The sequence below is a fragment of the Vipera berus genome (genome assembly GCF_964194415.1).
Source record: "Vipera berus genome assembly, chromosome: 4".
Classification (NCBI taxonomy): Eukaryota; Metazoa; Chordata; class Lepidosauria; order Squamata; family Viperidae; genus Vipera; species Vipera berus.
In genome coordinates, this window is record NC_138206.1 from 5,715,919 (window position 1) to 5,742,060 (window position 26,142).

General features: G+C 44.7%; 1 protein-coding gene across 1 annotated transcript in view; it reads right to left on the bottom strand.

Moving 5' to 3' along the window:
• Nucleotides 1-25,849, bottom strand: part of LOC308668149 (asparaginyl-tRNA synthetase-like) — a 60,849-nt gene extending 35,000 nt beyond the window's left edge. The window contains exons 1-7 of the mRNA XM_081327841.1: nucleotides 25,440-25,849; nucleotides 24,440-24,583; nucleotides 22,390-22,499; nucleotides 19,509-19,629; nucleotides 18,460-18,600; nucleotides 13,181-13,261; nucleotides 1,825-1,925 (exon numbers count right to left, since the gene is read on the bottom strand). Coding sequence (XP_081183967.1) covers nucleotides 1,825-1,925; nucleotides 13,181-13,261; nucleotides 18,460-18,600; nucleotides 19,509-19,629; nucleotides 22,390-22,499; nucleotides 24,440-24,583 — 698 coding nt within the window. The 5' untranslated portion in view covers nucleotides 25,440-25,849. The remainder of the gene's footprint in view (nucleotides 1-1,824; nucleotides 1,926-13,180; nucleotides 13,262-18,459; nucleotides 18,601-19,508; nucleotides 19,630-22,389; nucleotides 22,500-24,439; nucleotides 24,584-25,439) is intronic.
• Nucleotides 25,850-26,142: the final 293 nt, after the last annotated feature.

Below are 26,142 nucleotides of genomic sequence, written 5' to 3' on the forward strand. Positions count from 1 at the left end.
GAGCAAAGTACCACTTATATTATACCTGTGCATTTGGTTTTTCTTGCCTAAATGCAGAACCTTACTTTTTTCACCACTGGATTTCATTTTGTTAGATAGCGCCCAAGTCTTTACAGTGCTGTTGTAACTTCGAAGTCACTAAATGGATGTTTGTTATGACGAGGACCCCGTATAGTAATCAGTAAGATAATCCAGCTAAAATGCTGGCGGAGTTCAAAAAAAAATCTCTATTCTGATGTCATCTCGCCCTGTTTACCACATCACCCAGTAGAATAAACAAACAGGCCTCTACACAGGATGTTGGCTTAGGGCTTCACACTTTGTTCTCCAACAGTGTGTTCCTTTTTTATTTTTAAAAACACCCAAACGAACAAGAGGTTTTCTAAATAGATCAAATGCAAAACTAAATTTAGAGCAGCTATACATAGAGATATTTAGACAGGATTCTTTCTTCTCTGGAGCCAGAATGCCACTCCCAGATCTTCAAAGGAGAGTGATAACCCAACCTTTAATGGATTATAAAAGAGAGGCCGGTTAGGTGGATCTGGACAATATTTTAGGGGGGGGGGAGAAACGGTTTCTAGGAGACAGGTAGTCCTCGATTTACAGCCATTTGTTTAGTGACTGTTCAAAGTTACAACAGCCTCGGAGAAAGGGATTTATGACTATTGTTCACATTTGTAACCATTGCGGCATCCCCATGGTGACCAAATCTGGACACTTGGCAACTGGCATGTACTTACGACGGTTGCGGCGTCCCTGGGGTCACGTGATCCCCTTTTGCGACCTTCTGATAAGCAAAGTCAATGGGGGAAGCCGTGTTACTAACTTAAGAACTGCCACGATTCACTTAACGGTGGCAAGAAGGGTCACAAAACAGGCAAAACTGGGTTTTCCCAAAAAATTTTTCGCCTAGCAATGGAGATTTTGGATTCTGTTGTGGTTCCCATGCATATTTTGGATTGGCGTTTATTCATCCTCTCACACGAACGTGTGAGGCAGTGGGGTAGTTAAAGGTCTTTGATAAGAGTAAAATAAGAAGAAAACGGTTATCACAAAGGCTTCTTAACTCTTCCCCCCCTTGAACCCACGTCTTCTGAGAAGCATCTTCTGAACAAGGGGGCCTGCTTCGTTGTGAAATTAAGATTGTTTGCTTTAATCAATTATTATTTGGATCTATCCAGCGCCATCTTGGAAGAATTACAGGGAGTCCTCGAGTTACAACCACAATCAGGAAATTACAACGGCGCCAAAAAAACGTGGCTTACAACCATCCTTCCACTTACGACCATCATTAGCTTCTCCACAGATCAGAATTTGGGGGTTTGGAAACTGGCATGTATTTACAACAGTCGGAGGCATCCTGGGGTCACAAGATCGCTATTTGAACCATGCCCAGCCGGTTTCTGACAAAGTCAAGGGAGGAAACTAGATTCGCTTAGCGACAGGGGTTTCCTTAACTAACAAGGTGGCAAAAAAGGTTGCAAAATCAGACACTACCACTTAACCATCTTACGATAGAGAGTGAAAATTCTGATCCTGATTGTGGTTCTAAGTCGAGGTTTACCTGCGTAATTCATGAGGTAAAACAAAAAAGAGAAGGAAGGTAGCTAAATCTGATTTATAACTCATCTTTCTAGCTTTACAAAGAAGCCACGTGCAACTCTGTACACAGGTGGTCCTCGACTTACAACAGCTCGTTTAGTGACCGTTCAAAGTTACAAGGGCACTGAAAAAAGTGACTTACGCCCATTATTGTGGTCATAAAATGAGGACTACCGGTACTACAGACTAAAATCATGCTTAAATTCCTGTGAGCCATACCCACTCATGACTTCCAAATGGAGCTGTCCCGAGACTGTGAGAAATGCCGGAATATTGAAGAAATTGTCTTCTTCTCTGGGTTTTCTCTCTTCATTTGCAGGCTGCAGGAATTAAATAGTAGGAAAATTAATTAATACATTCTGAAATTGGGTTAATCTCTCCCCAGAGGCAGCCAAACATCAGCCCTCTGAGTATTTTGAAAACAGATGACTTGCAAAGGAGTTTATTGTAATAAAAATAAATAAATTTAGCAGTGTATCCTAGCGACGACTGTGCAAAAATCACATCAGCTCTGTAGAAAGATCCGTAGAGTAAGCCTGGCAGGAAAAAATAGCCTTGGAGCATGCAAATTTCACAAATCAATCAATCATTTGGAATAATCAAGCATGATTTCTCCTCAAATTCATTCTTTTATTATTGTATACAAATAATACGTTGTAGAATACAAATCAAAACTAAGTACAGTGGTGTCTGTACAATGGAAACTGCAAGCTGCTTTCTGGCAATGACATTTTTGTCTAGTGGCTAAAGCACCAGGCTAAAAAACAGGAGACGGTGAGTTGTAGTCCCACCAGCTGGGTGACTTTGGGACAATCTCTGTGAAAATGTTGAGTTCTAGTCCCGCCTTAGGCATGAAAGCCAGCTGAGTGACTTTGGGCCAATCACTAGGAGATGGTGAGTTCTAGTCCCGCCTTAGGCATGAAAGCCAGCTGAGTGACTTTGTGTCAATCACCAGGAGACGGTGAGTTCTAGTCCCGCCTTAGGCATGAAAGCCAGCTGAGTGACTTTGTGTCAATCACCAGGAGACGGTGAGTTCTAGTCCCGCCTTAGGCATGAAAGCCAGCTGAGTGACTTTGGGCCAATCACCAGGAGACGGTGAGTTCTAGTCCCGCCTTAGGCATGAAAGCCAGCTGAGTGACTTTGGGCCAATCACCAGGAGACAATGAGTTCTAGTCTCACCTTAGGCATGAAATCCGGCTGGTTAACTTTGGACCAGTCCCTCTCTCTCAGCCACCTCACAGGGTTGCTGTTATGAGGATAATAGGAGGAGGCAGGCCTGTTAGGTATATCTGCCTCCCTGATTTATTTGTCAAAATAATAAAGGGGGATACAAATAAATGAAAGTGAAACGGGAAAGCCAGATTTGCCTAAAGACCGCATGGTTCTGCAGCCAGTCACTTGTTAAGTGATGAAAACGGTCAAAAAAATTGGATGTGACACACTCAACAACTTCCCTGATTAACAATGAAAATGCTTGTCTCAGTTGTGATCGTAAATCGAGGACTTATGGATTTACAAGGCAGACCAACTCTCATCACTGCTCTACATCAGGGGTCCCCAACCCCCGGTCTGTGGACCGGTCCCGGTCCGCGGCATGCCAGCAACCGGTCCGCACAAGCAAAGCCCCATCCACGAGATGCAGGCAGCACACAAAACCACACATCCCCTCCGGTCCGTGGAAAAACCTCTCTCCACGGAAACGGTGGTCCCTGGTGCCCCAAAGGTTGGGGGCCTCTGTTCTACGTGGCCAGGACATCTTTGAATGGAGAAAGGAAAGGGGAGAGACCTAGATCACGTCAATGAGAAACGGGCCATGTCTTTCTCAAGAGGAGACCTGCAGATTCGGCCTTCAGCTGGGGGAGACCAGTTATGGCTGGGAGGTTTAAGAAAAACTCCAGTGGGTTAAAAATGGGGGAGCCCGTAAGAAGCTAAAATCTTGGTTCTCCTACCGCGTTACCTTCTCTGATTTAGCCCTCTTTATTTCCTATCCCTCCTGTCATTCTGTTAGACCGGGGGTCTCCAACCCCCGGGCCGTGGACTGGTACCGGGCCGCGGCTTGCCAGCCACCGGTCCGCACAAACAAGCAAAGCCCCATCCGTGGGGTGCAGGCAGCACACAAAACCACACACCCTCCGGTCCACGGAAAAACCTCTCTCCAAGACACCGGTCCCTGGTGCCCAAAAGGTTGGGGGCCTCTGCTCTACATGAGAACTTTTCCATAAGTCTCCCATCAAGTCAAGAATCACGGCCCTTACTCTAGGTCAGCCAACTGAAAACATAAATTATGGATTCTATCCTATTGGAGACCCAATTGAGGTCTTCGTGACACTTCCCAAGTAGCTATACAGGCGGTCCTCTACTTACAACTATTCGTTTAGTGTCCATTCAAAGTTACAACGGCATTGAAAAATGCGACTTACGACCATTTTTTCCACACTGATAACCACTGCAGCATCCCCAGCCATGTAATCAAAATTCAGATGCTTGGCAAGTGGCTCATATTTATGACGGTTACATGACCCCCTTTTGCGAACTTCGGACAAGCAAAGTCAAAGGGGGCCAGCCACATTCACCTAACAACTATGTCTTGAACTTATTAATTGCAATGGCTCACTCAACAGCTGCGTAAAATGGGGCGAAACTGACTTAACAAATATCTCACTTAGCAACATAAAATTTGGGGATTCAACTGTGGTCGTAAGTTGAGGACTGACTACCTGTGTATTTGATGCTGTAGAGCAGAGGGATAAAAAGGGAGAGGTGAATTACTTCAAAATCTCTCCCTTTTTTGCACCACAGAGATAAACCTCCAACTTGCAACCACATTTGGGACAGGAACTTCGGTTGCTAAGTGACACGGCTGTTAAGTGACTCGAAATACTGGTAATCCTCAATTTACATTTATTTAGTGACATCCCAAGTTACAATAAGACTGCAAAAAGTGACTTACAACTGGTCCTCACGCTTATGACTGTTGCAGCCTCCTCACGGTCACGGGGTCAAAATTCAAGCTCTTGGCAATTGGCTTGTATTTACAACGATTGTGGCATCCCAGGGTCACGACTTCATTGTTTTGCGACCTGCTTCTGACCGGCCAAGTTAATGGGGGAAAGCTGGATTCACTTAATGGCCACTTAAGAGCTGCAGTGATCCGCTTAACAACCATGACCGAAAAAGGACATTAAAATCAGGCGTGACTTACTTAAACCACTGCCTTGCTTAGCGACTGGGATTCTATTCTCTATTGTGGTCGTAAATCGAGGACTATCCCTAGGCTGAAAAAGTCCGAAGCACCTCAACCAACTCTTTTTCCTCCCCCCCCACCTCCAAGCAGCTGAACTTGTTCGGCCAGCAAACGGTGCCAAACGTAAGCAAAGGCGGCATCATTTTTATTTATTTTTTTGCAAAGATAATCGCTTCTTTATACAAAGGGTTGGAAGTGACGAGGTCACAAGGAAGAGGCTGCCAAATGGAACTGCCCCAAAAGGGCTTTTTTTTTTGGAAATAAAATGCTCTTTTTTAAAAAAAAAAAAAAAAGCTTCTATCCAACCCTTAGGACATTTGGCATGGCTGGAGAGGATGGGGAAGGGAGGAATCTGGTTCATTTTTGCTCCAGGAGCAATTAAATTAAACCTGCTAAGCATGTTCAGGTTTTCCTAAATTAAGTTCATCTGTTTTCGACCGCTGGGGAGAAAAACAACAACCAAAAACTGAGTTTTACCCTGCCAATATTTTATTGCCCTTGTTTTCCTACTGCCCCTAAAACCAAGCCATCATCTACGCAACAGATGAACAAACAGCAAGAAGGCTCTTGTATACGTGCAGAGACATGACAAGAATCCGAAATTTGGCATCCAAACGAAGGAGAACCGAACGGGCAGCGTGCAAGCTGTAAAGCCAGCTAAATTACCAGTTTCGATTTGGTTACGGGCCTGAACGAGGCGTCAACCTATTAATCGGACATCTTCCCAGATCTGCCAGGTGGATGTAGCCCCGAGACTGAGAATCGGTATTTTCCAAATATCTATTGCATTTGTTTGTATCCTGCCTTTGTTATTTTTAGAAATAACTCAGCAAACGTATCCAGCACAACTTCCTCCTCTTATTTTTCCCACAACAACAACCCTGTGAGGTGGGTTGGGCTGAGAGAGAGGGACTGGCCCAAAGTCGCCCAGCTGGCTTTCATGCCTAAGGCAGGACTGGAACTCACAGTCACCTGGTGATTGGCCCAAAGTCACCCAGCCACCTTTCATGCCTAAGGCTGGACTAGAATTCACAATCTCCTGGTGATTGGCCCGAAGTCACCCAGTTGGCTTTAATGCCTAAGGCGGGACTAGAATTCAGAGTCTCCTGGTGATTGGTCCAAAGTTGCCCAGCCGGCTTTTATGCCTAAGGTGGGACTAGAACTCACAATCACCTGGTGATTGGCCCGAAGTCACCCAGCTGGCTTTCATGCCTAAGGCGGGACTAGAATTCAGAGTCTTCTGGTGATTGGTCCAAAGTTGCCCAGCCGGCTTTTATGCCTAAGGTGGGACTAGAACTCACAATCACCTGGTGATTGGCCCGAAGTCACCCAGCTGGCTTTCATGCCTAAGGCGGGACTAGAATTCAGAGTCTGCTGGTGATTGGTCCAAAGTTGTCCAGCTGGTTTCATGCCTGAGGTGGGACTAGAACTCACAATCACCTGGTGATTGGCCCAAAGTCACCCAGCTGGCTTTCATGCCTAAGGCGGGACTAGAATTCAGAGTCTGCTGGTGATTGGTCCAAAGTTGTCCAGCTGGTTTTCATGCCTGAGGTGGGACTAGAACTCACAATCACCTGGTGACTGGGCCGAAGTCACCCAGCTGGCTTTCATTCCTAAGGCGGGACTAGAATCCAGTGTCTCCTGGCGATTGGCCCAGAGTTACTCAGCCAACCAGTCCAGTAGCACAACATGCAATTCAACAACCACTGAAGGATAAAGGTTTTCCATGTCAGGATAAAGCAAATATTATCCTGAATTTAAAGGTTTCAGTGAGTCAAAAATAACTTGATAGCATATAATCAATCATAATTCTACGTTAAAAAGTTCAAACTCCTGGAATTCTGGAGGTGCTGATTGGCTGGGACTTTCTGGAAATTGAAGTCCCAACACATTTTTTTAGAGGATCAGGTTGGAGAACAAGGTTTACTTATTTAACTTGGTTAGATTTATATCCTGCTTTTCTTCCTGGAGCACATGGTAGTCATTCATTTAGTGACCATTCGAAATTACAGCGGCACTGGAAAAAGTGAGCTAGGACCAGTTTTCACACTTACGACCACTGCAGCGTCCCCACGGTCACATGATCAAAATTCGGAGCCTTGGCAACTGGCAAGTACTTATGACGGTTGCAGTGCCCTGGGGTCACGCGATCCCCTTTTTCGACCATCTGACGCGCAAGTTCAATGGGGAAGCCAGATTCACTTAACAACCGTGTGACTAACAGCAGCGGTGATTCACTTAACAACTGTGGCAAGAAAGGTCGTAAAACAGGGCAATACTCAGTTAATAACTGTCATGCTTAGCAATGGAAATTTGGGGCCCAATTGTGGTCGTTGAGTTGAGGACTACCTGAATCTCACTCCTTCACCAATTCGACCTGCCAATATTAACTGGATGAAGTGGCGTGAGTTAAGGGATAACTACTGATTTAAATCCCCCCCAAGATGAGGGAGCCCTAAACTCAAACCTTCTCACTCCTGATGTAGCATCTTCAGGCCCATATAGATGGTCCTCATTGAGCGACCACAATTGGGACTAGCCACTAAGTCATTAAGGAAAGTGGCTGTAAAATGACTTTCTTTATGGCCTCATTCCCAGGGTCTTCAAACTTGGCCCTTCCTGACTTGTGGACTTCAACTCCCAGAATTCCTCAGCCAGCATGGGGGAACTATGGCCCCTTCCTGACTTGTGGACTTCAACTCCCAGAATTCCTCAGCCAGCATGGGGGAAACTTTGGCCCCGTCATGACTTGTGGACTTCAACTCCCAGAATTCCTGAGCCAGCATGGGTGAACTATGGCCCCTTCTTGACTTGTGTACTTCAACTCCCAGAATTCCTCAGCCAGCATGGGGAACTGTGGCCCCTTCATGACTTGTGGACTTCAACTCCCAGAATTCCTCAGCCAGCATGGGGGAAACTTTGGCCCCTTCATGACTTGTGTACTTCAACTCCCAGAATTCCTCAGCCAGCATGGGTGAACTATGGCCCCTTCTTGACTTGTGTACTTCAACTCCCAGAATTCCTCAGCCAGCATGGGGAACTGTGGCCCCTTCATGACTTGTGGACTTCAACTCCCAGAATTCCTGAGCCAGCATGGGGGAAACTTTGGCCCCTTCATGACTTGTGGACTTCAACTCCCAGAATTCCTGAGCCAGCATGGGGGAACTATGGCCCCATCATGACTTGTGGACTTCAACTCCCAGAATTCCTCAACCAGCATGCCTGGCTGAGGAATTCTGGGAGTTGAAGTCCACAAGTCATAAAAGGGCCAAGTTTGAAGACCCCTGTCTTACTCCAATCCTCCTTTGCTCTGCAGATCTGTGAAGGTCATAATGTTGAGAACTGGTCGCAAAATTCCTTTTTCATAAGTGTCTTAACTGCAAAGGGTTGCTGTATGAGGCAGGTGCTAAATGAGGGGCTGCCACAAAGAAAGGGGTGGGTGGGTTTCAACCTATTTTCCAAAACACCAGAAGGCAAGACAAGAAACAATGGGTGGAAACTAATCAAGGAGAGAAGCAACCTGGAATTAAGGAGAAACTTCCTGACAGTGAGGACAATTAACCAGTGGAACAGCTTGCCACCAGAAATTGTGGGTGCTCCATGACTGGATGTCTTTAAGAAGAGACTGGACAGCCACCTGTCTGAAATGGTACAGGGTCTCCTGCCTGAGCAGGGGCTGGATTAGATGGCCTCCAAGGTCCCTTCCAGATCTATCCTGATTGATTGATTGATTGAGGGCGATCTATGCTACTCTCCAAGGTCTCCATTGAGATGGATGGCTATATAAATTCAACAAATCCATAAATAAAGTTATACACAACTCAAATTATAGATTTAAAATCCCTTCTAAAAGCCAGACAGCGCTCACAGACATCAGATGTGATATTAAATTGCAAATTGCAGGCTAATAGACAATTTGGCAAGAGACTAAAAGTTTCACAGCTGGACGAAAACATCTGGGAGGCGATAAAAGGTTGCAGCTGTAAGCCTATCCCTTCTGATCCCTCCCCCCTTTTAAAGTTTGTTTTCTAACTCTGATTGCAAAAAATAAATAAATCATTTTCTTGCAAAAATCACGGGTGGAAGCTTCAAGACCCAAGGGCTGCCTTCAAATACAGCAAGGAAACAAAGAAAAATCAGATTATTATTTTTTTTTGCTTCTTTTAACACCCCACCTGGAAATACAGCTGTGGGGAGGGAACGATGTTTGCTTTCTTTTCCTATTATCTTCCCGCAGATTCATAGTTGTTCCTTGATCTTTTGAAACATTCCTGTATCTCTATCAATCCCCTCTTTCTGGCCTCAGCTGAGGGCCAGGCAATTTTGAGAAGCATTAAATAAACCACACACACAAAAAAAAAGCCAAGTTTGGCTCACACATGTTATCCAAACCCTGATACACACGTTTGGCAACCCTGGAGCAACAGAATTGTGTGGCCACAGCCCCCTAAGCTACAGTACATTTTAACTGCAATTGCTTAAATACAGGTAGTCCTTGAATTTACGGACACAAATTAGCATACCGTAAGAAGGCATGCCATCCGAGTTGTAGGTTATGTCCCTCTAGGTATAGTAATCTTTTATCTCTCAGAGTTGTCCCTTCTTTTAACCAAGTTAATACAGATGCTTGATAACATAAAGCCCAATCTGGCAGGCCAAATCCTCCATTTTCTTTCGCTTCTTGTAGCATTTTCAACCATCCTAATTCTAGCTTTTTTTCTCCTTGCCAAATTTCAAAATTAATGTATTTAATTCATAAAAAAAAATTTTCCCCCAGTTTTATAGGTATTCGTTGAAATAAAAAGACTAGTTTTTGTAAAATATTCATCTTCACCGTTGCTCTTCTCCCTAGCATTGAAGTTGTAGATTTTTCCATTTTTCCGGGTTTAATTTTAAATGTTTTAATAATTTTACATACCGGTAGTTGTCTTCTTTTATTGTTGCACATCTTGCTGTTAAATATATCCCCAAGTATTTGATTTTCTTAACTATTTGAAGGTCTGTTTTTTTCTGACAATTGATTTTTTTGTTTATCTGTAAGGTTTTTAGTTATCACTTTGGTCTTTAAATAGAGAAAAGACCAAAGTGATAACTAAAAAAAAATATTTTCAATCCTGCCACTTCTCCAAATTCTTCTATCTTTTTCATAAGCTTGAGGCTTGTCTCAAAGACCAAGTCATCTGCAAATGGTTGTAGTTTATATTTTTCATCTTTTTTATCTCCAGTCCTTTAATTTCTGAGTCTTGCCTAATATTTCAATTCAGTGCTTCCAATGTTAATATAAATAATAATGGGGATAATGGACACCCTTATCGTGCCTTCTTTAATATTAACGTTTTCTGTAAAGTTTCCATTTACGATTACTTTAGCTCTTTGTCTATGATAAATTGTTTTAATTATATTTGTAAGGTTTTCTCCGAAATCCATTTTGTTTAGTTATTGAATCATAAATTGCCAGTTTATGTTATCAAAAGCCTTCGGTGCATTTAGGACAGGAGTAGGCAACCTCGGCTCTTTTATGACTCATGGACTTCAACTCCCAGAATTCCTGAGTCAGCTGACTCAGGAATTCTGGGAGTTGAAGTCCATGAGTCATAAAAGAGCCGAGGTTGCCTACCCCTGGTCTAGGAATATTAGCACCATCTGCTTTCCTAGGTGCATGTCATAGCATTCCAAAATATTTAAGATCATTCTTAAGTTATTTCAAAAGGCAGACTTAAAACCATGGTTTAAAAATTAGGCTGGTTTCCCTCGGGGACGGCTCAACTTGTGACAATTGGGCCTGGAATTTTCAGTCGCTAAGCAATGCCTTTTGCTTAGCTATGGCTGTGAAAGTTGGACCATAAGAAAGGCTGAGCGCCAAAGAATGGAGGCCTTTGAACTATGGTGCTGGAGAAGACTCCTGCGAGTCCCTTGGACTGCAAGGCGATCAAACCGGTCGGTCCTAGAGGAGATCAACCCCGACTGTTCTTTAGAAGGCCAGATCCTGAAGCGGAAACTCAAATACTTTGGCCACCTAAGGAGAAGGAAGGACTCACTGGAGAAGAGCCTCATGCTGGGAAAGGTTGAGGGCAAGAGAAGAAGGGGACGACAGAGAACGAGGTGGCTGGATGGAGTCACTGAAGCAGTACGTTTGAGCCTAAATGGACTCCAGAAGATGGTAGAGGACAGGAAGGCCTGGAGGAACGTTGTCCATGGGGTCGCGATGGGTCGGATACGACTTCGCAGCTAACAACAAAAAAGCAATGCCTTTGTGAAGGTTGTTCTCTGTTCGTATACAAGTAGTCCTCAACTTAAAACAATGGCATTCGTCCAGTGCGCTCCCACAGGGAGGGTCTTCTCAGGGTGCCGCTGGTTAGATTGCCGGCGGATAACACCCAGGGGGAGAACCTTCTCAGTGGGTGCGCCTGCCCTCTGGAACCAGCTGCCCGTGGAGCTCAGGACTGCCCCTGACCTCCGTTCATTCCGCCGGGACCTGAAGACCTGGCTCTTCGAGCTCTCTGGCCCAGGCTGAGAATTTTAATTTTAATTTTAATTGGGGTTTTTACTTTTTTTCAGGGATTGATGTAATTTTTTTAATTGTTTTTAACTTTTGTATTTCTTGTTTTAAATACCCTGTAAACCGCCCTGAGTCCTTCGGGAAAGGGCGGTATATAAATCTAATAAAATAAAATAAAATAAAATAAATAAAAATATTTTTTTAAAAAAGTGTCTTATGACCATTTTAAGGCCGTTGCAGCATCCCCGTGGTCACATGATCAATATTCCGAAGCTTGGCAACTGGTTCACATTTATGATGGTTGCAGTGTCCCGGAGGGTGGGGTGGTTTGTCACGTGATCTCCATTTTGCAACCTTCTGACAAGCAAAGTCAATGGGGAAGCCAGATTCACTTAACAACTGTGTTATTAACTAAACAACTGCGATGATTCCACTTAACAAACGGGGCAGGAAAGGGCTGGTCTGAAATGGTATATACGGTAGGTTCTCCTGCTTGAGCAGGGGGCTGGACTAGAAGACCTTCAAGGTGCCTTCCAGCTCTATTATTATAAGGTGGCAAAAGGGGATCACGTGACCCCGGGACACTGCAACCATCGTAAATACGAGTCAGTTGCCAAGCGTAAATAAATATGAGTCATGAAATGGGGCAAAACTCACTTAACAGATGTCTCACTGAGCAACATAAATTTTGTTGGTCCACTGTGGTGATAAGTCAAGGACTACCTACAATACTGCTTTGCCATGTCAGTGTTCTTGGCGGTTCCTTGATTGGTTTGTTGTTTGCTGCTTGATTCTTTTTGTCCGAGTTGCTAGTTCCTTGAAGCAGAAATTAGAATAGAATAGAGCTGGGAGGGACCTTGGAGGTCTTCTAGTCCAGCCCCCCCCGGTCAAGCAGGAGAACCTATACCATCTCAGACAAGTGACTGTCTAGTCTCTTCTTAAAAACCTCCAGTGATGGAGCGCCCATGATTTCTGGTGGCAAGCTGTTCCACTGGTTAATTGTCCTGACTGTCGGGAAGTTTCTCCTTAATTCCAGGTTGCTTCTTTCCTAGATCAGTTTCCAACCATTGTTTCTCATCCTTCCCTCTGGTGAACAACCTGGGCCCCTCTTCCTTGTGGCAGCCCTTGAGATACTGGAATACTGCTATTAATTAATATTTTAGGTTTGCCATTCTGTAAGAGAAGAGCTGTTTGGTCACCTAAACAATGCAGCTTGCAATCAACTCGATCAGAAACAGGCAAGCCAGTAAACAGCAGGAAGAAAAATGTCAGCTAAACTAGCGCGGGGTGTGTGTGTGTGTGTGAAGCTAAATGCAGAGATCTTATCCAAGTCACTTAATTTTTTTAACTGGGTTTTTCAAGATCGCAGGAGTTAAGGCAATGCTGCAGCCAAAGCAGCGGATCTAAGAAAGACATTTTTGCTGTAGCACGAAATGCTCACAAATGGATATGGATAGGGAGGTGCTTTGGGCAACTGGGTGTAACCACTGAGAAAATCTCTCCGTAGATATATTGGTGCCCTCATCTGGTGTAAATCCTCGGCTTACGGCCACAACTGACCCCCCAAATTCCTGCTGATAAGCAAACGCAGCTGTTAAGTGACCTGGCTGAGGAATTCTGCGAGCTGAAGTCCACAAAGTCTTAAAGTTGTCAAGGTTGCAGGCCCCTGGTCTACATGACCTCTGGGGGAACCCTCCCAGCTCCAATAGTCTATGAATCTGGATGGGGAAACGATGGCAGCCGAATCCCAAACGTATCCAGAGAATGGGCACTTTGGCGATGGGCATTGATTCAGTCAAAAATGTCGGGGTTAAGGTTATCCGGACCTTTACCTCAACTCTGAAGACTTCGCCAGCACCCTCACAGTCGTTGGACGTAATTATCGGGGTGTGTATATGGGTGTAGCCGTTCTCCTAAAAGGTGGGAAAGGGATAGAAAGAAACAGTTATTCTGCTCATGGCTGATCTGAAATAGAACCAACGGCTTGTTCATTAGAATCCAGGCTCCATCAAAAAAAAAATGTGAACGAAAGCATGAATTTTTATTTACTTTTTATTGAGCGTAGTAGGGCATCTACAGAGGTCGTGCCACCACTGCTATACATGAGTACAGATAGTCCCCGACTCACGACCACAACGGAGCCCAGAATTTACGTTGCTATGTGGGACGTCGTTGTGAAGTGAAGTTTGCCCCGTTTTACGACCTTTCTTGCCACACTTATAAGTGAATCCCTCAGGTTGTTAAGCGAATCCGGCTTTGCCCCATTGACTTTGCTTGTCAGAAAGTCGCAGACGGGGATCACGTGATCCCGGGATGCTGCAACCGTCATAAATGTGAGTCAGTTGCCAAGCGTCTGAATTTTGGTCGCAAGTGTGAAAAAGGGTCATGTGTCACTTTTTTCAGCGGTGTAACTGCGAATGGTCGCTAAATAAACTGTTGTAAGTCGTAGGCCTAACTGTAATAAATCACATTATACCGACAGACACAAATGCAAGTTTAAATAAAGCATCAGCAAATATATATGTTGTGTGCACACATACACACACACACGTATGTATGTATGTGTGTGTATATATATATATATGTATGTATGTATGTATGTATGTATGTAGGGATGCAGTGGCTCAGGATGCTGAGCTTGTCGATCAGAAGGTCGGCAGTTTGGCGGGTCAAATCCCGAGTGCCGCGTAGCAGAGGGAGCGCCTGTTACTCGTCCCAGCTTCTACCAACCTAGCAGTTCGAAAGCAGGTAAAAATGCAAGTAGAAAAATAGGGACCACTACGGTGGGAAGGTAACAGCGTTCCATGCGCCTTTGGCGTCTAGTCATGCCGGCCACATGACCACGGAGACGTCCTCGGACAAGCGCTGGCTCTTCGGCTTTGAAACGGAGATGAGCACCGGCCCCTAGAGTCGGAAACGACTAGCAGGCGTGTGCGGGGGAACCTTTACCTTTTTTATATATGTATGTGTATATGTGTGTGTGTGTGTGTGTGTGTATGTGTGTGTGTATGTATGTGTGTGTGTGTATGTACGTATGTATACACACACACACAAGGGTATGGCTACTTTATGATAGCTAAATAGTTTGAAATAGTTATGCTAGTATCCCTTTAATTCTTTGTTGGTAAATTTAAAAATATATGTACACAGACACATATACAGATATACACAGATATACATATTATATACACAGACATACACACTGTATGTGGGATTTTATACTGTACAAGGTCTATACAGAAAGAGGTGGAGGTGAAGAGAAGAGAGGAGAGGAGAGGAAGAGAAGAAAAGAGAGGAGAGGAAGGAAGAGGAAGAGGAGAGAATAACAGTTGGAAGGGACCTTGGAGGTCTTCTATCTAGTCCAATCTCTTGCTCATATATGTATGTATGTATACAATCTCCAAACAGGAGACCATCGTGCAGAAGATGGAACAACCTAGGCAGAACTGTGGAAACAGAGATATAAGCTTAAATCAGGGGGAGGCAATTAATTTTCCCAAGAGGCCACATGAGAAAGTGGAACTGCTGTGGAAGGCCACTCTCGCCACCCCTGGCCCACTGCCGTCACCCACCACCATGGGTCAGACCGGGGCAGCCAAAAGGCCAGATGTGACCCACAGGCCTGTAAAATGCCCAGATCTGGTTTACACCATCCCGTGTGATGCTCACTTTGAACTCATGGCAGAACCGGTTGAGGGCAGTGAAAACCGAGAACACAGATTAACAGAGTTGGGAGGGACCTTGGGTGTGTGTGCGTGTGTGTGTGTGTGTCTTCTAGTCCAACCCCCTACTCAAGCAGGAGACCCTTATACCATTTCAAGCAAATGGTTGTCCAGTCACTTCTTAAAAAACCTCCGGTGATGGAGCACCCACAACTTCCGGAGGCAAGCCTGATTAATTCTTCTCACTGTCAGGAAATCCCTCCTTAGTTCTAAGTTGCTTCTCTCCTTGGTTTGTGTCCATCCGTTGCTTCTTGTCCTGCCTTCGGGCGTTTTGGAAGAATAGATCGACCCCCTTTGTAGTATCTCTTCAAAAATTGGAACCGTGCTCTTGTGTTCCCCCCCTACACACACTTATTTTCATTAAACCATAGGTCATCTACCTCAGGTCAGAAGAGATGGGTTCAGATCCCTGGGTGACCGGGCTTTCGGTATTGTGGACTACCTTGCAAGGTGATCCAAGGATAACACAAGTCCAGTTTGGCTAGAAAGGATTTTAAACAGCCACAACATGCAGCCAATAAAATATTTCTCCAGCAAGGAGAACTTGAAGGCGTACAAATGCTGCCCCCTGGTGGTCCAGTGTCTGAATAGTTTTAAATGCACAACTGGGTTAATTTTAAGAGGGTCCCACTCAAAGGGAAGAACAGGGGGCATATTATAAAAGCACAGACCCAAGGCTGGGGCCGCACAGGATCCTGCCCACCTAGAGGGAGGTTTGGCTTAAAAATAATTTAGAGCAGAGTTTCTCAACCTCGGCAACTTGAAGATATGTGGACATCAACTCTTAGAATGGGAAGGAAAAGGTTAAGTGTTTCTGGAGATTCTCCCGTCCTGGTTGTCCCAAAGGTGCTTTTTTATTTTATTTTATTTTATTTTAATCCCATTTATATCCCGCCCTTCTCCGAAGACTCAGGGCGGCTTATAAGCTTAACAGTAGCCTTCATTCTATGTATATGCCTGCTTATTAGGGCTTTTGGGGGCCCCCCAAGCGGCATTATTACAAAGTCAGCTTATTGCCCCCAACAATCTGGGTCCTCATTTTACCTACCTGGGAAGGATGGAAGGCTGAGTCAACCTGGAGCCTGGTGGGACTCGAACCTGCACTAATTGCAGGCAGCTGGTGTTACTTAAGGAGGCATTAGCCCACTGCTCCACCAAGGCTCCTTTCAAGAGGCAACTGGAACTTGCTTGTTTTTTCTTCGAAGACGTTTCGCTTCTCATCCCAGAAGCTTCTTCAGCTCTGACTGGAGGGTGGGGGAATGGAAGGATTTATACTCCTTACAGACCGCTGGTCATTTGCCTCCTTTTAAGTGAGTCGTTGAGGCCACCTGGAGGTTTACCTGTGTTCTCAGGGTCACCTGAGTGGTGCAAATGGGGGTGGAGCCTTCTTGGCTGCAGGATATTTTTCTGCCCTGGGTCCCTTGAAGGCAGGCACACAGGCTGTTGGGGATGAGTTTGTGTTGTCTGCATCTCAAGCTGAAGAGCAAATAGTTCCTGGAGTCTGCAAATGTTTTCTGGAAATCCATTCACATGCACCATTTAGAGGGCGTTCCTCCCAAAGTGCCTTGCTAAATGTCTACGGAGATTCTCAGTCCTCCAGATCAGAGCTGAGGAAGCTTCTTGGAGGAGAAGCGAAACGTCTTCCAAGGAAAAATAAAGGAAGTCCAGTTGCCTCTTGAAAAAAGCACCTCTGGGAAAACCATGACCTGGAGGACGGAGAATGAAGAATCTTGTTGTTAGCTGCGAAGTCGTGTCCGACCCATCGCGACCTTATGGACAACGTTCCTCCAGGCCTTCCCGTCCTCTACCACAGGGCTTTTCAACCAGTGGTACGGATACCACCTGTGGTACGTTGGCACCTGGCAGGTGGTACGCGGCCATCCTAGAAAAGTGGTAGCGGGGGAGGGGAATCAGCTGAACCGGTGGCAGCACCGCACAAGCCCGAGCGAGAGACGGCTGGAGCTGCAGGGCTGTCAGGGCTCAGCGGAAGCGCCAGGATCAGCGCCAGGATCCAGCTGGAGCTCGGTGCTGATCCTGGCGCTTCTGCTGAGCCCAGAAGAAGCGCCGATCAGCTGGAATGTTGCAGCATCTCCAGGGTCTTGTGATTTACATTCAGATGCTTGGCAACTGATTCATATTTATGACGGTAACTGTGTCCCAGGGTCAAGTGAAGTGACCAAAACCTGCTGCAACCACCCAACAGACGGGGGGGGGGGAATAAAAACCAAACACCCCCCACCCCACCCCCGCTGCCAATCCTCAACAGAAATGCTCACAACAATGAAAAACTCGGACAGGAGGAAGAGCGCCACCGGGCGGGCGGGCAGGTGTCTTGCTCAGCTGTGGCTTGGGGGGCACTTTTTTCAGTGCCATTGTAACTTCGAACAGTCACTAAGCGAAATGTTGTAAGTTGAGGACTACCTGTACTTCATCACTTTTTACCTTTGGTCATCAAGTTTTTGACACCTTGCTAGGTGACTGGTGGTACCCGGATGTTGCCATATGCTAAAAGTGGTACAATGGATGAAAAGGTTGAAAAGCCTTGCTCTACCATCTTCTTGGAGTCCATTTAAGCTCACGCCTACCGCTTCAGTGACTCCATCCAGCCACCTCATTCTCTGTCGTCCCCTTCTTCTCTTGCCCTCAATCTTTCCCAGCATTAGGCTCTTCTCCAGTGAGTCCTTCCTTCTCATTAGGTGGCCAAAGGATTTGAAGAATGAAGAATATATAACATAAAATACACTTAACTAAGTAACACACGAGTGTAAGATTCCATAGGTCGCCCTTGATTTACCATCATAACGAAGCCGGCCATTATAGTCATAAGTTGTGACAGCTGTGAAGTAGGTCACGCAAATGACCAACCTGGTTTTACAACCTTTTTTTGCAGCGGTCGTTAAGTGAATAACCACAGTTTTAAGTAAATGTGGTCGTTAAGCGAACACCGCAGTCATTAAGCGACTTATGACCATTTTTCACACTTAGGACCGTTGCAGCATCCCCATGGTCATGTGATCAAAATTCAGATGCTTGTTAACTGGCTCGTATTTATGACGTTTGCAGTGTCCTGGGGGGGTGGGGGGAGGTCACGCGATCCCCTTTTGCGACCTTCTAACAAGCAAAGTCAAGGGGGGAAATCCAGATTCACTTTAACAACCGTTTTACTAACTTCAACGACTGCAGTGATTGACTTAACAACCGTGGCAAGAAAGGTCGTAAAATGGGGGGGGGACTCAATAAATGTCTTGCTTAGCAACAGAAAGTTTAGGCTCAATTGTGGTCATAAATCAAGGACTGCCTGTCTATGGCTCCGCCCCAGTTAGCAGCCACTTCCGTCTATGAACTGGTCGCCACATCCTGTGGCAGGCAGTTCCCAAGACCGAAGTTACCTTGAAATAGGAGTGGATTGCTGCAGTGGCTTCACTGCGTACCCTCAAGAGGGCACCCAGCACGTTGCTTCGGCATCGGATGTGAGGCAGCTCCCGGAGATATTCCAGAGAATGGTGGACTTTGTATTTCAGAGGGAAAGCCTAAAGAAGGGAGAATATATAGAAAGTATATAAAAAAAATATAGAGGCAGCTTGGTCTAGTGGTTAAAGGACTAAGTTAGAAAGAAGGAGACTCTGAATTCTAGTCCCGACTTAGCTATGAAATCCAGCTGGCTGACTTGGGCCAATTACCAGGAAACTGTGAGTTCTAGTTTGGCCTTAGTCTTGAAAGCTGGCTGGGTGACTTTGGGCCAATCACCAGGAGCCGGTGAATTCTAGTCCCACCTTCGGCATGAAAGCCAGCTGGGTGACTTTGGGCCAATCACCAGGAGCCTGTGAATTCTAGTCCCACCTTTGGCATGAAAGCCGGCTGGGTGACTTTGGGCCAATCACCAGGTGCCTATGAGTTCTGGTCCTGGCTTAGGCAGGCAAGCTGATTGGGTGACTTTGAACCAATCACCAGGAGACTTTTAAGTCCAGGGGTCTTCAAACTTGGCTCTTTTATGACTTGTGGACTTTTATGACTTGTGGACTTCAACTCCCAGAATACCTCAGCCAAGCATGCCTGGCTGAGGAATTCTGGGAGTTGAAGTCCACAAGTCATAAAAGGGCCAGGTTTGAAGACCCCCCCCCCCTGTTCTAGTCACTCCTTTGCCACAAAAACCAGCTGGGCGACTTTGGGCCAGTCCCTCTCTCTCAGACCAACCCACCTCACAGGGTTGTTGTGGGGAAAATAGGAGGAGGAAGGAATATTAGGCATATTCACAGCTTTGGAGTTCTTTGTAAAAACAAGAAAGGTAGGATGCAGATAAACGAACAATAAATTATCTTTACTCCAGGAGAAGCCCTACAGTATTGTGAGCTTGGAATGGAATTCTTTTGCAGAAAAGCTTGCAGCAAAAAAAGCAACAACAAAACACAGTCCCAGCATTGGAAAATAATTCCCTTACCAAAACGTCACAAGGTCCCACCACACGTATATTCTCTGCCGCCAGCTCCACCCTTTGTCCCTTGTGCGGACTTTTCACCAGCTTCCCTTGCACTTCCACGGAACTGCCAAAAGTCAGCGTCCTGGAATGAAACCAGAAAGAGTTTTACGGCAAAAACCTCGATAGAAGGACTTCGAATCAGTGTGGGGTTGGAGGTCACCGACAAAATTTCAGCTCAACGTGCACAACTCCCCAGTCCTTTCTCTCTCTCTCTCTCTCTCTCTCTTTTCAAAACGGGAGTGGCACTGCTGCAACTTTTGAGAGGCTGCCACAAGGAAGAGGGGGGCGGTGGGGGTCAACTTATTTTCTAAAGCACCAGAAGGCAGGACAAGAAGCAACGGATGGAAACTAATCAGCGAGATGTCAAGGTAATGATTTAATAGCTAAACAGCTTATGTAATAATGTAATGTAACGTAAGGTGGATGATGCAATGATAGGAATGACTCAGCAGGGTCTGTATCCCTTTAAGAGCCTGAGTATAAAAGGGAAGGCTTTTGCTGGACTGTTTCTCTCTCATCCGTTTCCTGCTGTAACTGCTGTGTGTTGGAGTTTGCTGTATTACCACGTGCATGTATATTGTTCCTGGTGTATGATATTGTAGATAGTGTAAGATAATCTACCATTTAATATAGACCACTGTTTACTGTGTTTATTCCCGGGTTATCTCAGTGCAATAAGACTGTGCATGCTCTGACAGTCTAGAATTAAGGAGGAATTTCCTAACAGTGAGAAGAATTTAATCAGTGGAGCAGGGGGTTGGACTAGAAGACCTCTAAGGTTCCTACTAACTCAGTTATACTCTTATTCTGAAAGATTTGCCTCCAGAAGTTGTGGGTGCTCCATGACTGGAAGGTTTTAAGAAGAGACTGGACAGCCATTTGTCTGAAATGGCATAGGGTCTCCTGCTTGAGCAGGGGGCTGGACTAGAAGACCTCCAGGGTCCCTTCCAGCTCTATTCTGATTGACTGATTCACTACAATAAATGGCTTAAAATGCCACTACAGGTAGTCCTTGACTTACAAAAACTGAACCCAAACTTTCTGTTACTAAGCGAGGCATTCGTTGTGAATTCTGCCCCATTTTACGACCTTTCCTGCTATCGTTGTTAAGTGAATCGCTGCAGTTGTTAAAACGAATCGTACAGTCATCAAAGAAATCTGGCTTCTCCCGTTGACTTTGCTTGTCAGAAGGTCGCAAAAGGGGTGTGTGTGTGTGTCACCTGATACCGGGACACTGCAACCGTTGTAAATACGAGTGAGTTGCCCAGCGTCTGAATTTTGATCATGCGACCACGGGGGAATGCTGCAACGTTGGTACGTGTGAAAAATGGTTGTAAGCGACATTTTTTTTTAGTGCTGTTCTAACGGTCACTAAATGAGCTGTTGTAAACTGAGAACTACTTCTACTCAATCTCTTTAGGATTTGGAAGCTGCAAAGAAATGGGAAAATGGTGCCTGGATTCAGGCAAAGCCACTTTACCCTCTTAAGCCCGGCAACTTTAAGAGCTGTGAACTTCAACTCCCAGAATTCCCCAGCCAGGCAGGCTGCTGTAGACCCACATGACTCTTAATGGCCTCTAAACCACACCAACAGCTTGTCAAATAAAATACAGACACAAAAGCTTTTGCTGAAAATCAAAACAGATCCTATCCAGAGTGGTCCCCTTGCCCAGCGAAGTGGCTGCCTGTTCTGTACCAGCCTGCTACCGGCCCTGCAGAAAAGGCAGGGACAACCCTTTTACAAACGGCAAGAGGCTGGAATAAAGCCTGCCAAATTTATTCACATAAAACAGAGCAAGACAAGACACCAACCATGAAACAGGAGCTATGAAACAGGAACTATCCAAGCGGTTGCCTTCAGCAAACCAGCCCTCCCACACATTCCCCTTAAATACAGCTCAGGGCGTGGCTTCTCTCTGCCTCCTTCCGAGGTGCCCCATTGCCTTCCTCTGTTTACTCCTGATTGACTGCCTCCTGCGTCAGGCGTCCTTGAACAGGGCCAGCTGTGGGTCATCTTCATCCACGCTGTCAGGCTCACACAGCTGGGTCTCCACCAGGTGGGAGGGGCCTGGCTGAGGGCTCTGCAGAGCCTCAAAGCCATCATCAGCAAGCTCTTCAACACCCCCCTCCTCCTCCTCTGAGTCGTCTGACCCAACTGCCGAACCCACAGGCTGACCCTGAATCACAACACTGCCTTCTCAAAGGAGACAAGATTTATCTTTTAGCAATCGTGCCCTTTTCGTCAAGAGAGGCTTACAAATGGCCTCCTTGATTTGCTCTAGCAAGCGAAGGTCATAACTTTAGTACTCCAGCTTTAGAAAGAGCCATTCTAAAGCCAGGAATATATTCACCAGCCCTTTTAATGAACTATCTTTTGTCATTCCTTTTTGCCCCTTTCCATCCTTTTTCACATAAACAGAGTAAGAGTTGGAAGGGACCTTGGAGGTCTTCTAGTCCAACCCCCTGCCCAAGCAGGAGAACCTATGTCTTTTCGGATAAATGGCTGTCCAGTCTCTTCTTAAAAACCTCCAGTGACTGTTCTCACTGTCAGGAAATTTCTCCTTATTTTTAGGTCGGATCCCTCTTTAATGATCTTCTACCTGGTATATATCCTGGCCTCAGATGCAATTAATCAATGGAACGGCTTCCCTCCAGAAGTTGTGGGTGCTCCATCACTGATACAGGGTTTGCTGCTTGAGCAGGGGGCTGGACTAGAAGACCTCTAAGGTCCCTTCCAACTCTGTTATTTTGTGATGCTTTGAAAGCAACCTCCTTACGAGGCCTAAAGTAGTGTAGCCCCACCCCTCAGCCCCATCCAGCTAGCCAGAGAGGATGAAACAACCTGGGCTCCAAACATGGATCTGCCACCACCTGGAGATGCTCCAACGAGGAGCCATCACTGACATGGAGAAACAAAATTCCTTTCTGAGACCGGACGGAACGGACCCAGCCCTGGACGGGGAAGAAAACAGGAGTTAATTTATCTCTAGCCAAAGATGGAGTTAGACAGAGCTCTATAACAGAAAAATATTTTTTATAGTTTTGTAGCGTTCTTTTATATAGTTTTATTTTTTAATCTTGTAAGTTGCCCAGAATTACCTGGTGGTTAAGATGGGCAGCCGATAAATAAATAAATAGATTGATAGATGATTGATAGATGATTGATATAGATAGATGATAGATTGATAATGATATAGAGGATAGATGATTAGATAGAAAGATAATGATTAGATAGAAGATAGATGATAGGTAGAGATAGATAATAGATATAGACAGATAAATATAGATAGATAGATAATGAAAGATAATGATGATTAGATGGATGATAGATGACAGGTAGACAGGTATAGATTGATTGATGAGAAATAGATGACAGATAATGATTTTTTTTAATTGAAAAGTTTTATAAAAGTTACAATGTTATCCCATCCCAACCCCCCCTAAACCCCCCTCCCCCTCCCCCACTTCCTAAAGCTGATTACAGGGTTACAAATATATAGTAATCATAATCTAATTAACATTGAGCGACTATATAAATAAGCAAATACATAATACACTTTAACCTGCCTATAACATGATTACAAACACTCTAAAAATATCCAACTTATATATAAAAAAAATAAGGAAAAAAAAGTTATTTAAATTATAACAATCTAAAATTTACTCATAAGCTAAATGGAACTTTTTAGTCCCATATTTTTTCAGAGTATAATCTATCCATCTTCTCCAAACCGAAATGTATCTTTCTTGTGAATGATCCTTCAAGTAAGCAGAAATCTTAGCCATTTCTGCTAATTTGACACTTTAAGCGTCCTCTATAGTAGGCAGACAGTCCTTCTTCCAATATTGCCCTACCAATAACCTCGCAGCTGTTATCAAATTCAACATCAAATTAATTTCTTTAGTATCACAATCTGTAATGACACCCAATAAAAATAATTGTGGAGTAAAATTTATCTTTCTCTTAAAAATCTTTTGAATGTTCCACCAAATTTTAATCCAAAAAGCTTTTATATTTCTACAAGATAATGATGATTAGATGACAGATGAAAGGTAGATAATATATAAACAGATATAGACATATAGGTGATAGATAGATAGATAGATAGATAGATAGATAGATAGATAGATAGATAGATAGATATAGGTAGGTAGATAGGTAGGTAGGTAGGCAGGTACAAAGAAAATAAGAAAGAAAATAGTAAGAAAGAAAGACCACCATAACCTCATCACACACTATGCTTATACAGTTAGTCCTTGATTTACAACCATTTGCTGTTTAACGACCATTCAAAATTACAATGGCACTGAAAACAGTGACTTATGACCTGTCCTCATGCTTATGACCATGGCAGCATCCCTACAATTACATGATCAAAATTAGGCTGCATTTATGACAATTGCAGCATCCCAGGGTCATGCGATTACCGGTTAAGTGAATCAGGTGATCATTAAGCAAATCCAGCTTCCCTATTGGGAAGCCTTAGGCACGAAAGCCATCTGGGTGAGTTTGGGCCAATCACCAGGAGACGGTGAGTTCTGGTCCCGCCTTAGGCACAAAAGCCAGCTGGGTAACTTTGGGCCAATCACCAGGAGACGGTGAGTTCTAGTCCCGCCTTAGGCATGAAAGCCGGCTGGGTGACTTTGGGCCAATCTCCAGGAGACAGTGAGTTCTGGTCCCGCCTTAGCCATGAAAGCCAGCCGGGTGACTTTGGGCCAGTCCCTCTCTCTCAGCCCAACCCACCTCACAGGGCTGTCGTTGTGGGGAAACAGGTGGACAAAGGAGCATTAGACACGTTTGCTGCCTTGACTTTCTTATCAAGTAACAAGAGTGAAATCAAAGTCTAATAAATAAAAAATATATATATAGCAATTCTGCTCTTCCCACCTACCTGAATTTTAACATCACACCCAGTTGGATCTTGGACCTCCAATGCCTCTCGGATTTGGAGCTGTCTGGCGGCCACACTAGTTTTTGTGGATGGAAGAGAAGAACAACTCCGAAGAACCAAGCGTGCACAACGGGACCCAAACATCTAGTAGTTGGAGAGAGAAGCAAGAAGTAAAATACAAACTGAGCCGAGACCATCCAAGCAGGAGACCCCACAACCATTTCAGACAAGGGGCTGTCCAGTCTCTTCTTAAAACTTAATTTTTTACACACACAGAGTGTCCAGAGCCAGAGAGTGCCCAAATCAAATTATACATGCAAAAGTAGCCAGGATCATCACCCTAAGCTTGAAATAAATAAGGACTAATAAAAAGTCTTTATTTCTTTTCTTCCTTTCCTTCCCTCCCTTTCTTCTTTTCCTTTCTTTTCCTTTCCTTTCCCCCTTCACTCCCCTCCCCTTCTCCCAAGTTTTAGGTATTCTGAAGTCTGCTTTTGAAAAAATGTTCCGGCTGATAAAACTGGAATCCCTGGGGAGAATATATTTTTAATAGGAAAAAAGGGGGAAACGCAGGAATCTTCTTTTCTTTCTTTTTCTCTCTCTTTCCTTCCTTCTTTCTTTCTCTCTTTCTTTCTTGCTTCCTTTACTTTCTCCCTTTCCTTCCCTCCCCTTCCCCCAAGTTTTAGGTATTCTGAAGTCTGCTTTTGAAAAATATTCTGGCTGATGAAGAATCCCTGTGGAGAATATTTTTTAATAGGAAAGAAGGGGGAAAACGTAGGAATCTTTTTTCTTTCTTTCTCTTTCTTTCTCTTTCTTTCTTTCTTTCTTTCTTTTTCTTTCTTTCTTTCTTTCTTTCTTTCTCTTTCTTCTTTTTCTCTCTCACCACAAAACCAACCCAGCTTACAAGTTTACACTAAAGTTAAAAGGTAAGCTAAACTTATACTAAACTTTAAGCTTTATTACAGCGTTATGGATTTATTTGTCTATTTTTATATTTTGATACCTTTTTTCTACTTTAGGGTCTAGTAGTTCCTCTGCAGCCACCTTCTCCAAGCTGGCGCCCCACCGTTACGGATACCCAGTGCTGCAAAATGCCAGGGAATCACTAGAAGGAGCAACGCAATGCAATAAACCCCGACTCTCTACCGCTACGCTATCTAGCGCCCGTCCGGATGATTGCAGTTTAAGCAGAAAATCTCAGCATGCGCAATCAGCCGCGCATTATGGGTTCTGCTTCTACCCCGCATTGCCCCCACCGCAAAAGTGAATTTCTGCCCGCCACTCCGCTCCCAACTGGTTGCAAAGCGCTTCAATTCGATGCAAACCAGGAATTGCAAAGCCGCCTCCCCTCCCCTTTCCAGCCCAGGACGGGTCGTCTGGCAGCCAATGGGAATGGAGAAATGGGCTGTAAGTCAGCCAATCGCGTAAAGGCAATTCTTTACGGAAGTGACGCCTCTCTCAGGCGCGCTGGCTCACGGGAGTTGTAGTTCCTGGCTTGAATATCACAGGAAGTCGGGAGGCGGACGAATGTGATGGATATTAATATACTTTGCTTTCAATACATAATGAATAATCTGACCTATACTGTACGTGTACATACACATAAATAACCAATGAGCAATAATCGAACAATGACAACAATAAAATAATAATATAGCCACAATAAATGAAGAACAGAAATTTTATATATATATAAATTCGAATTT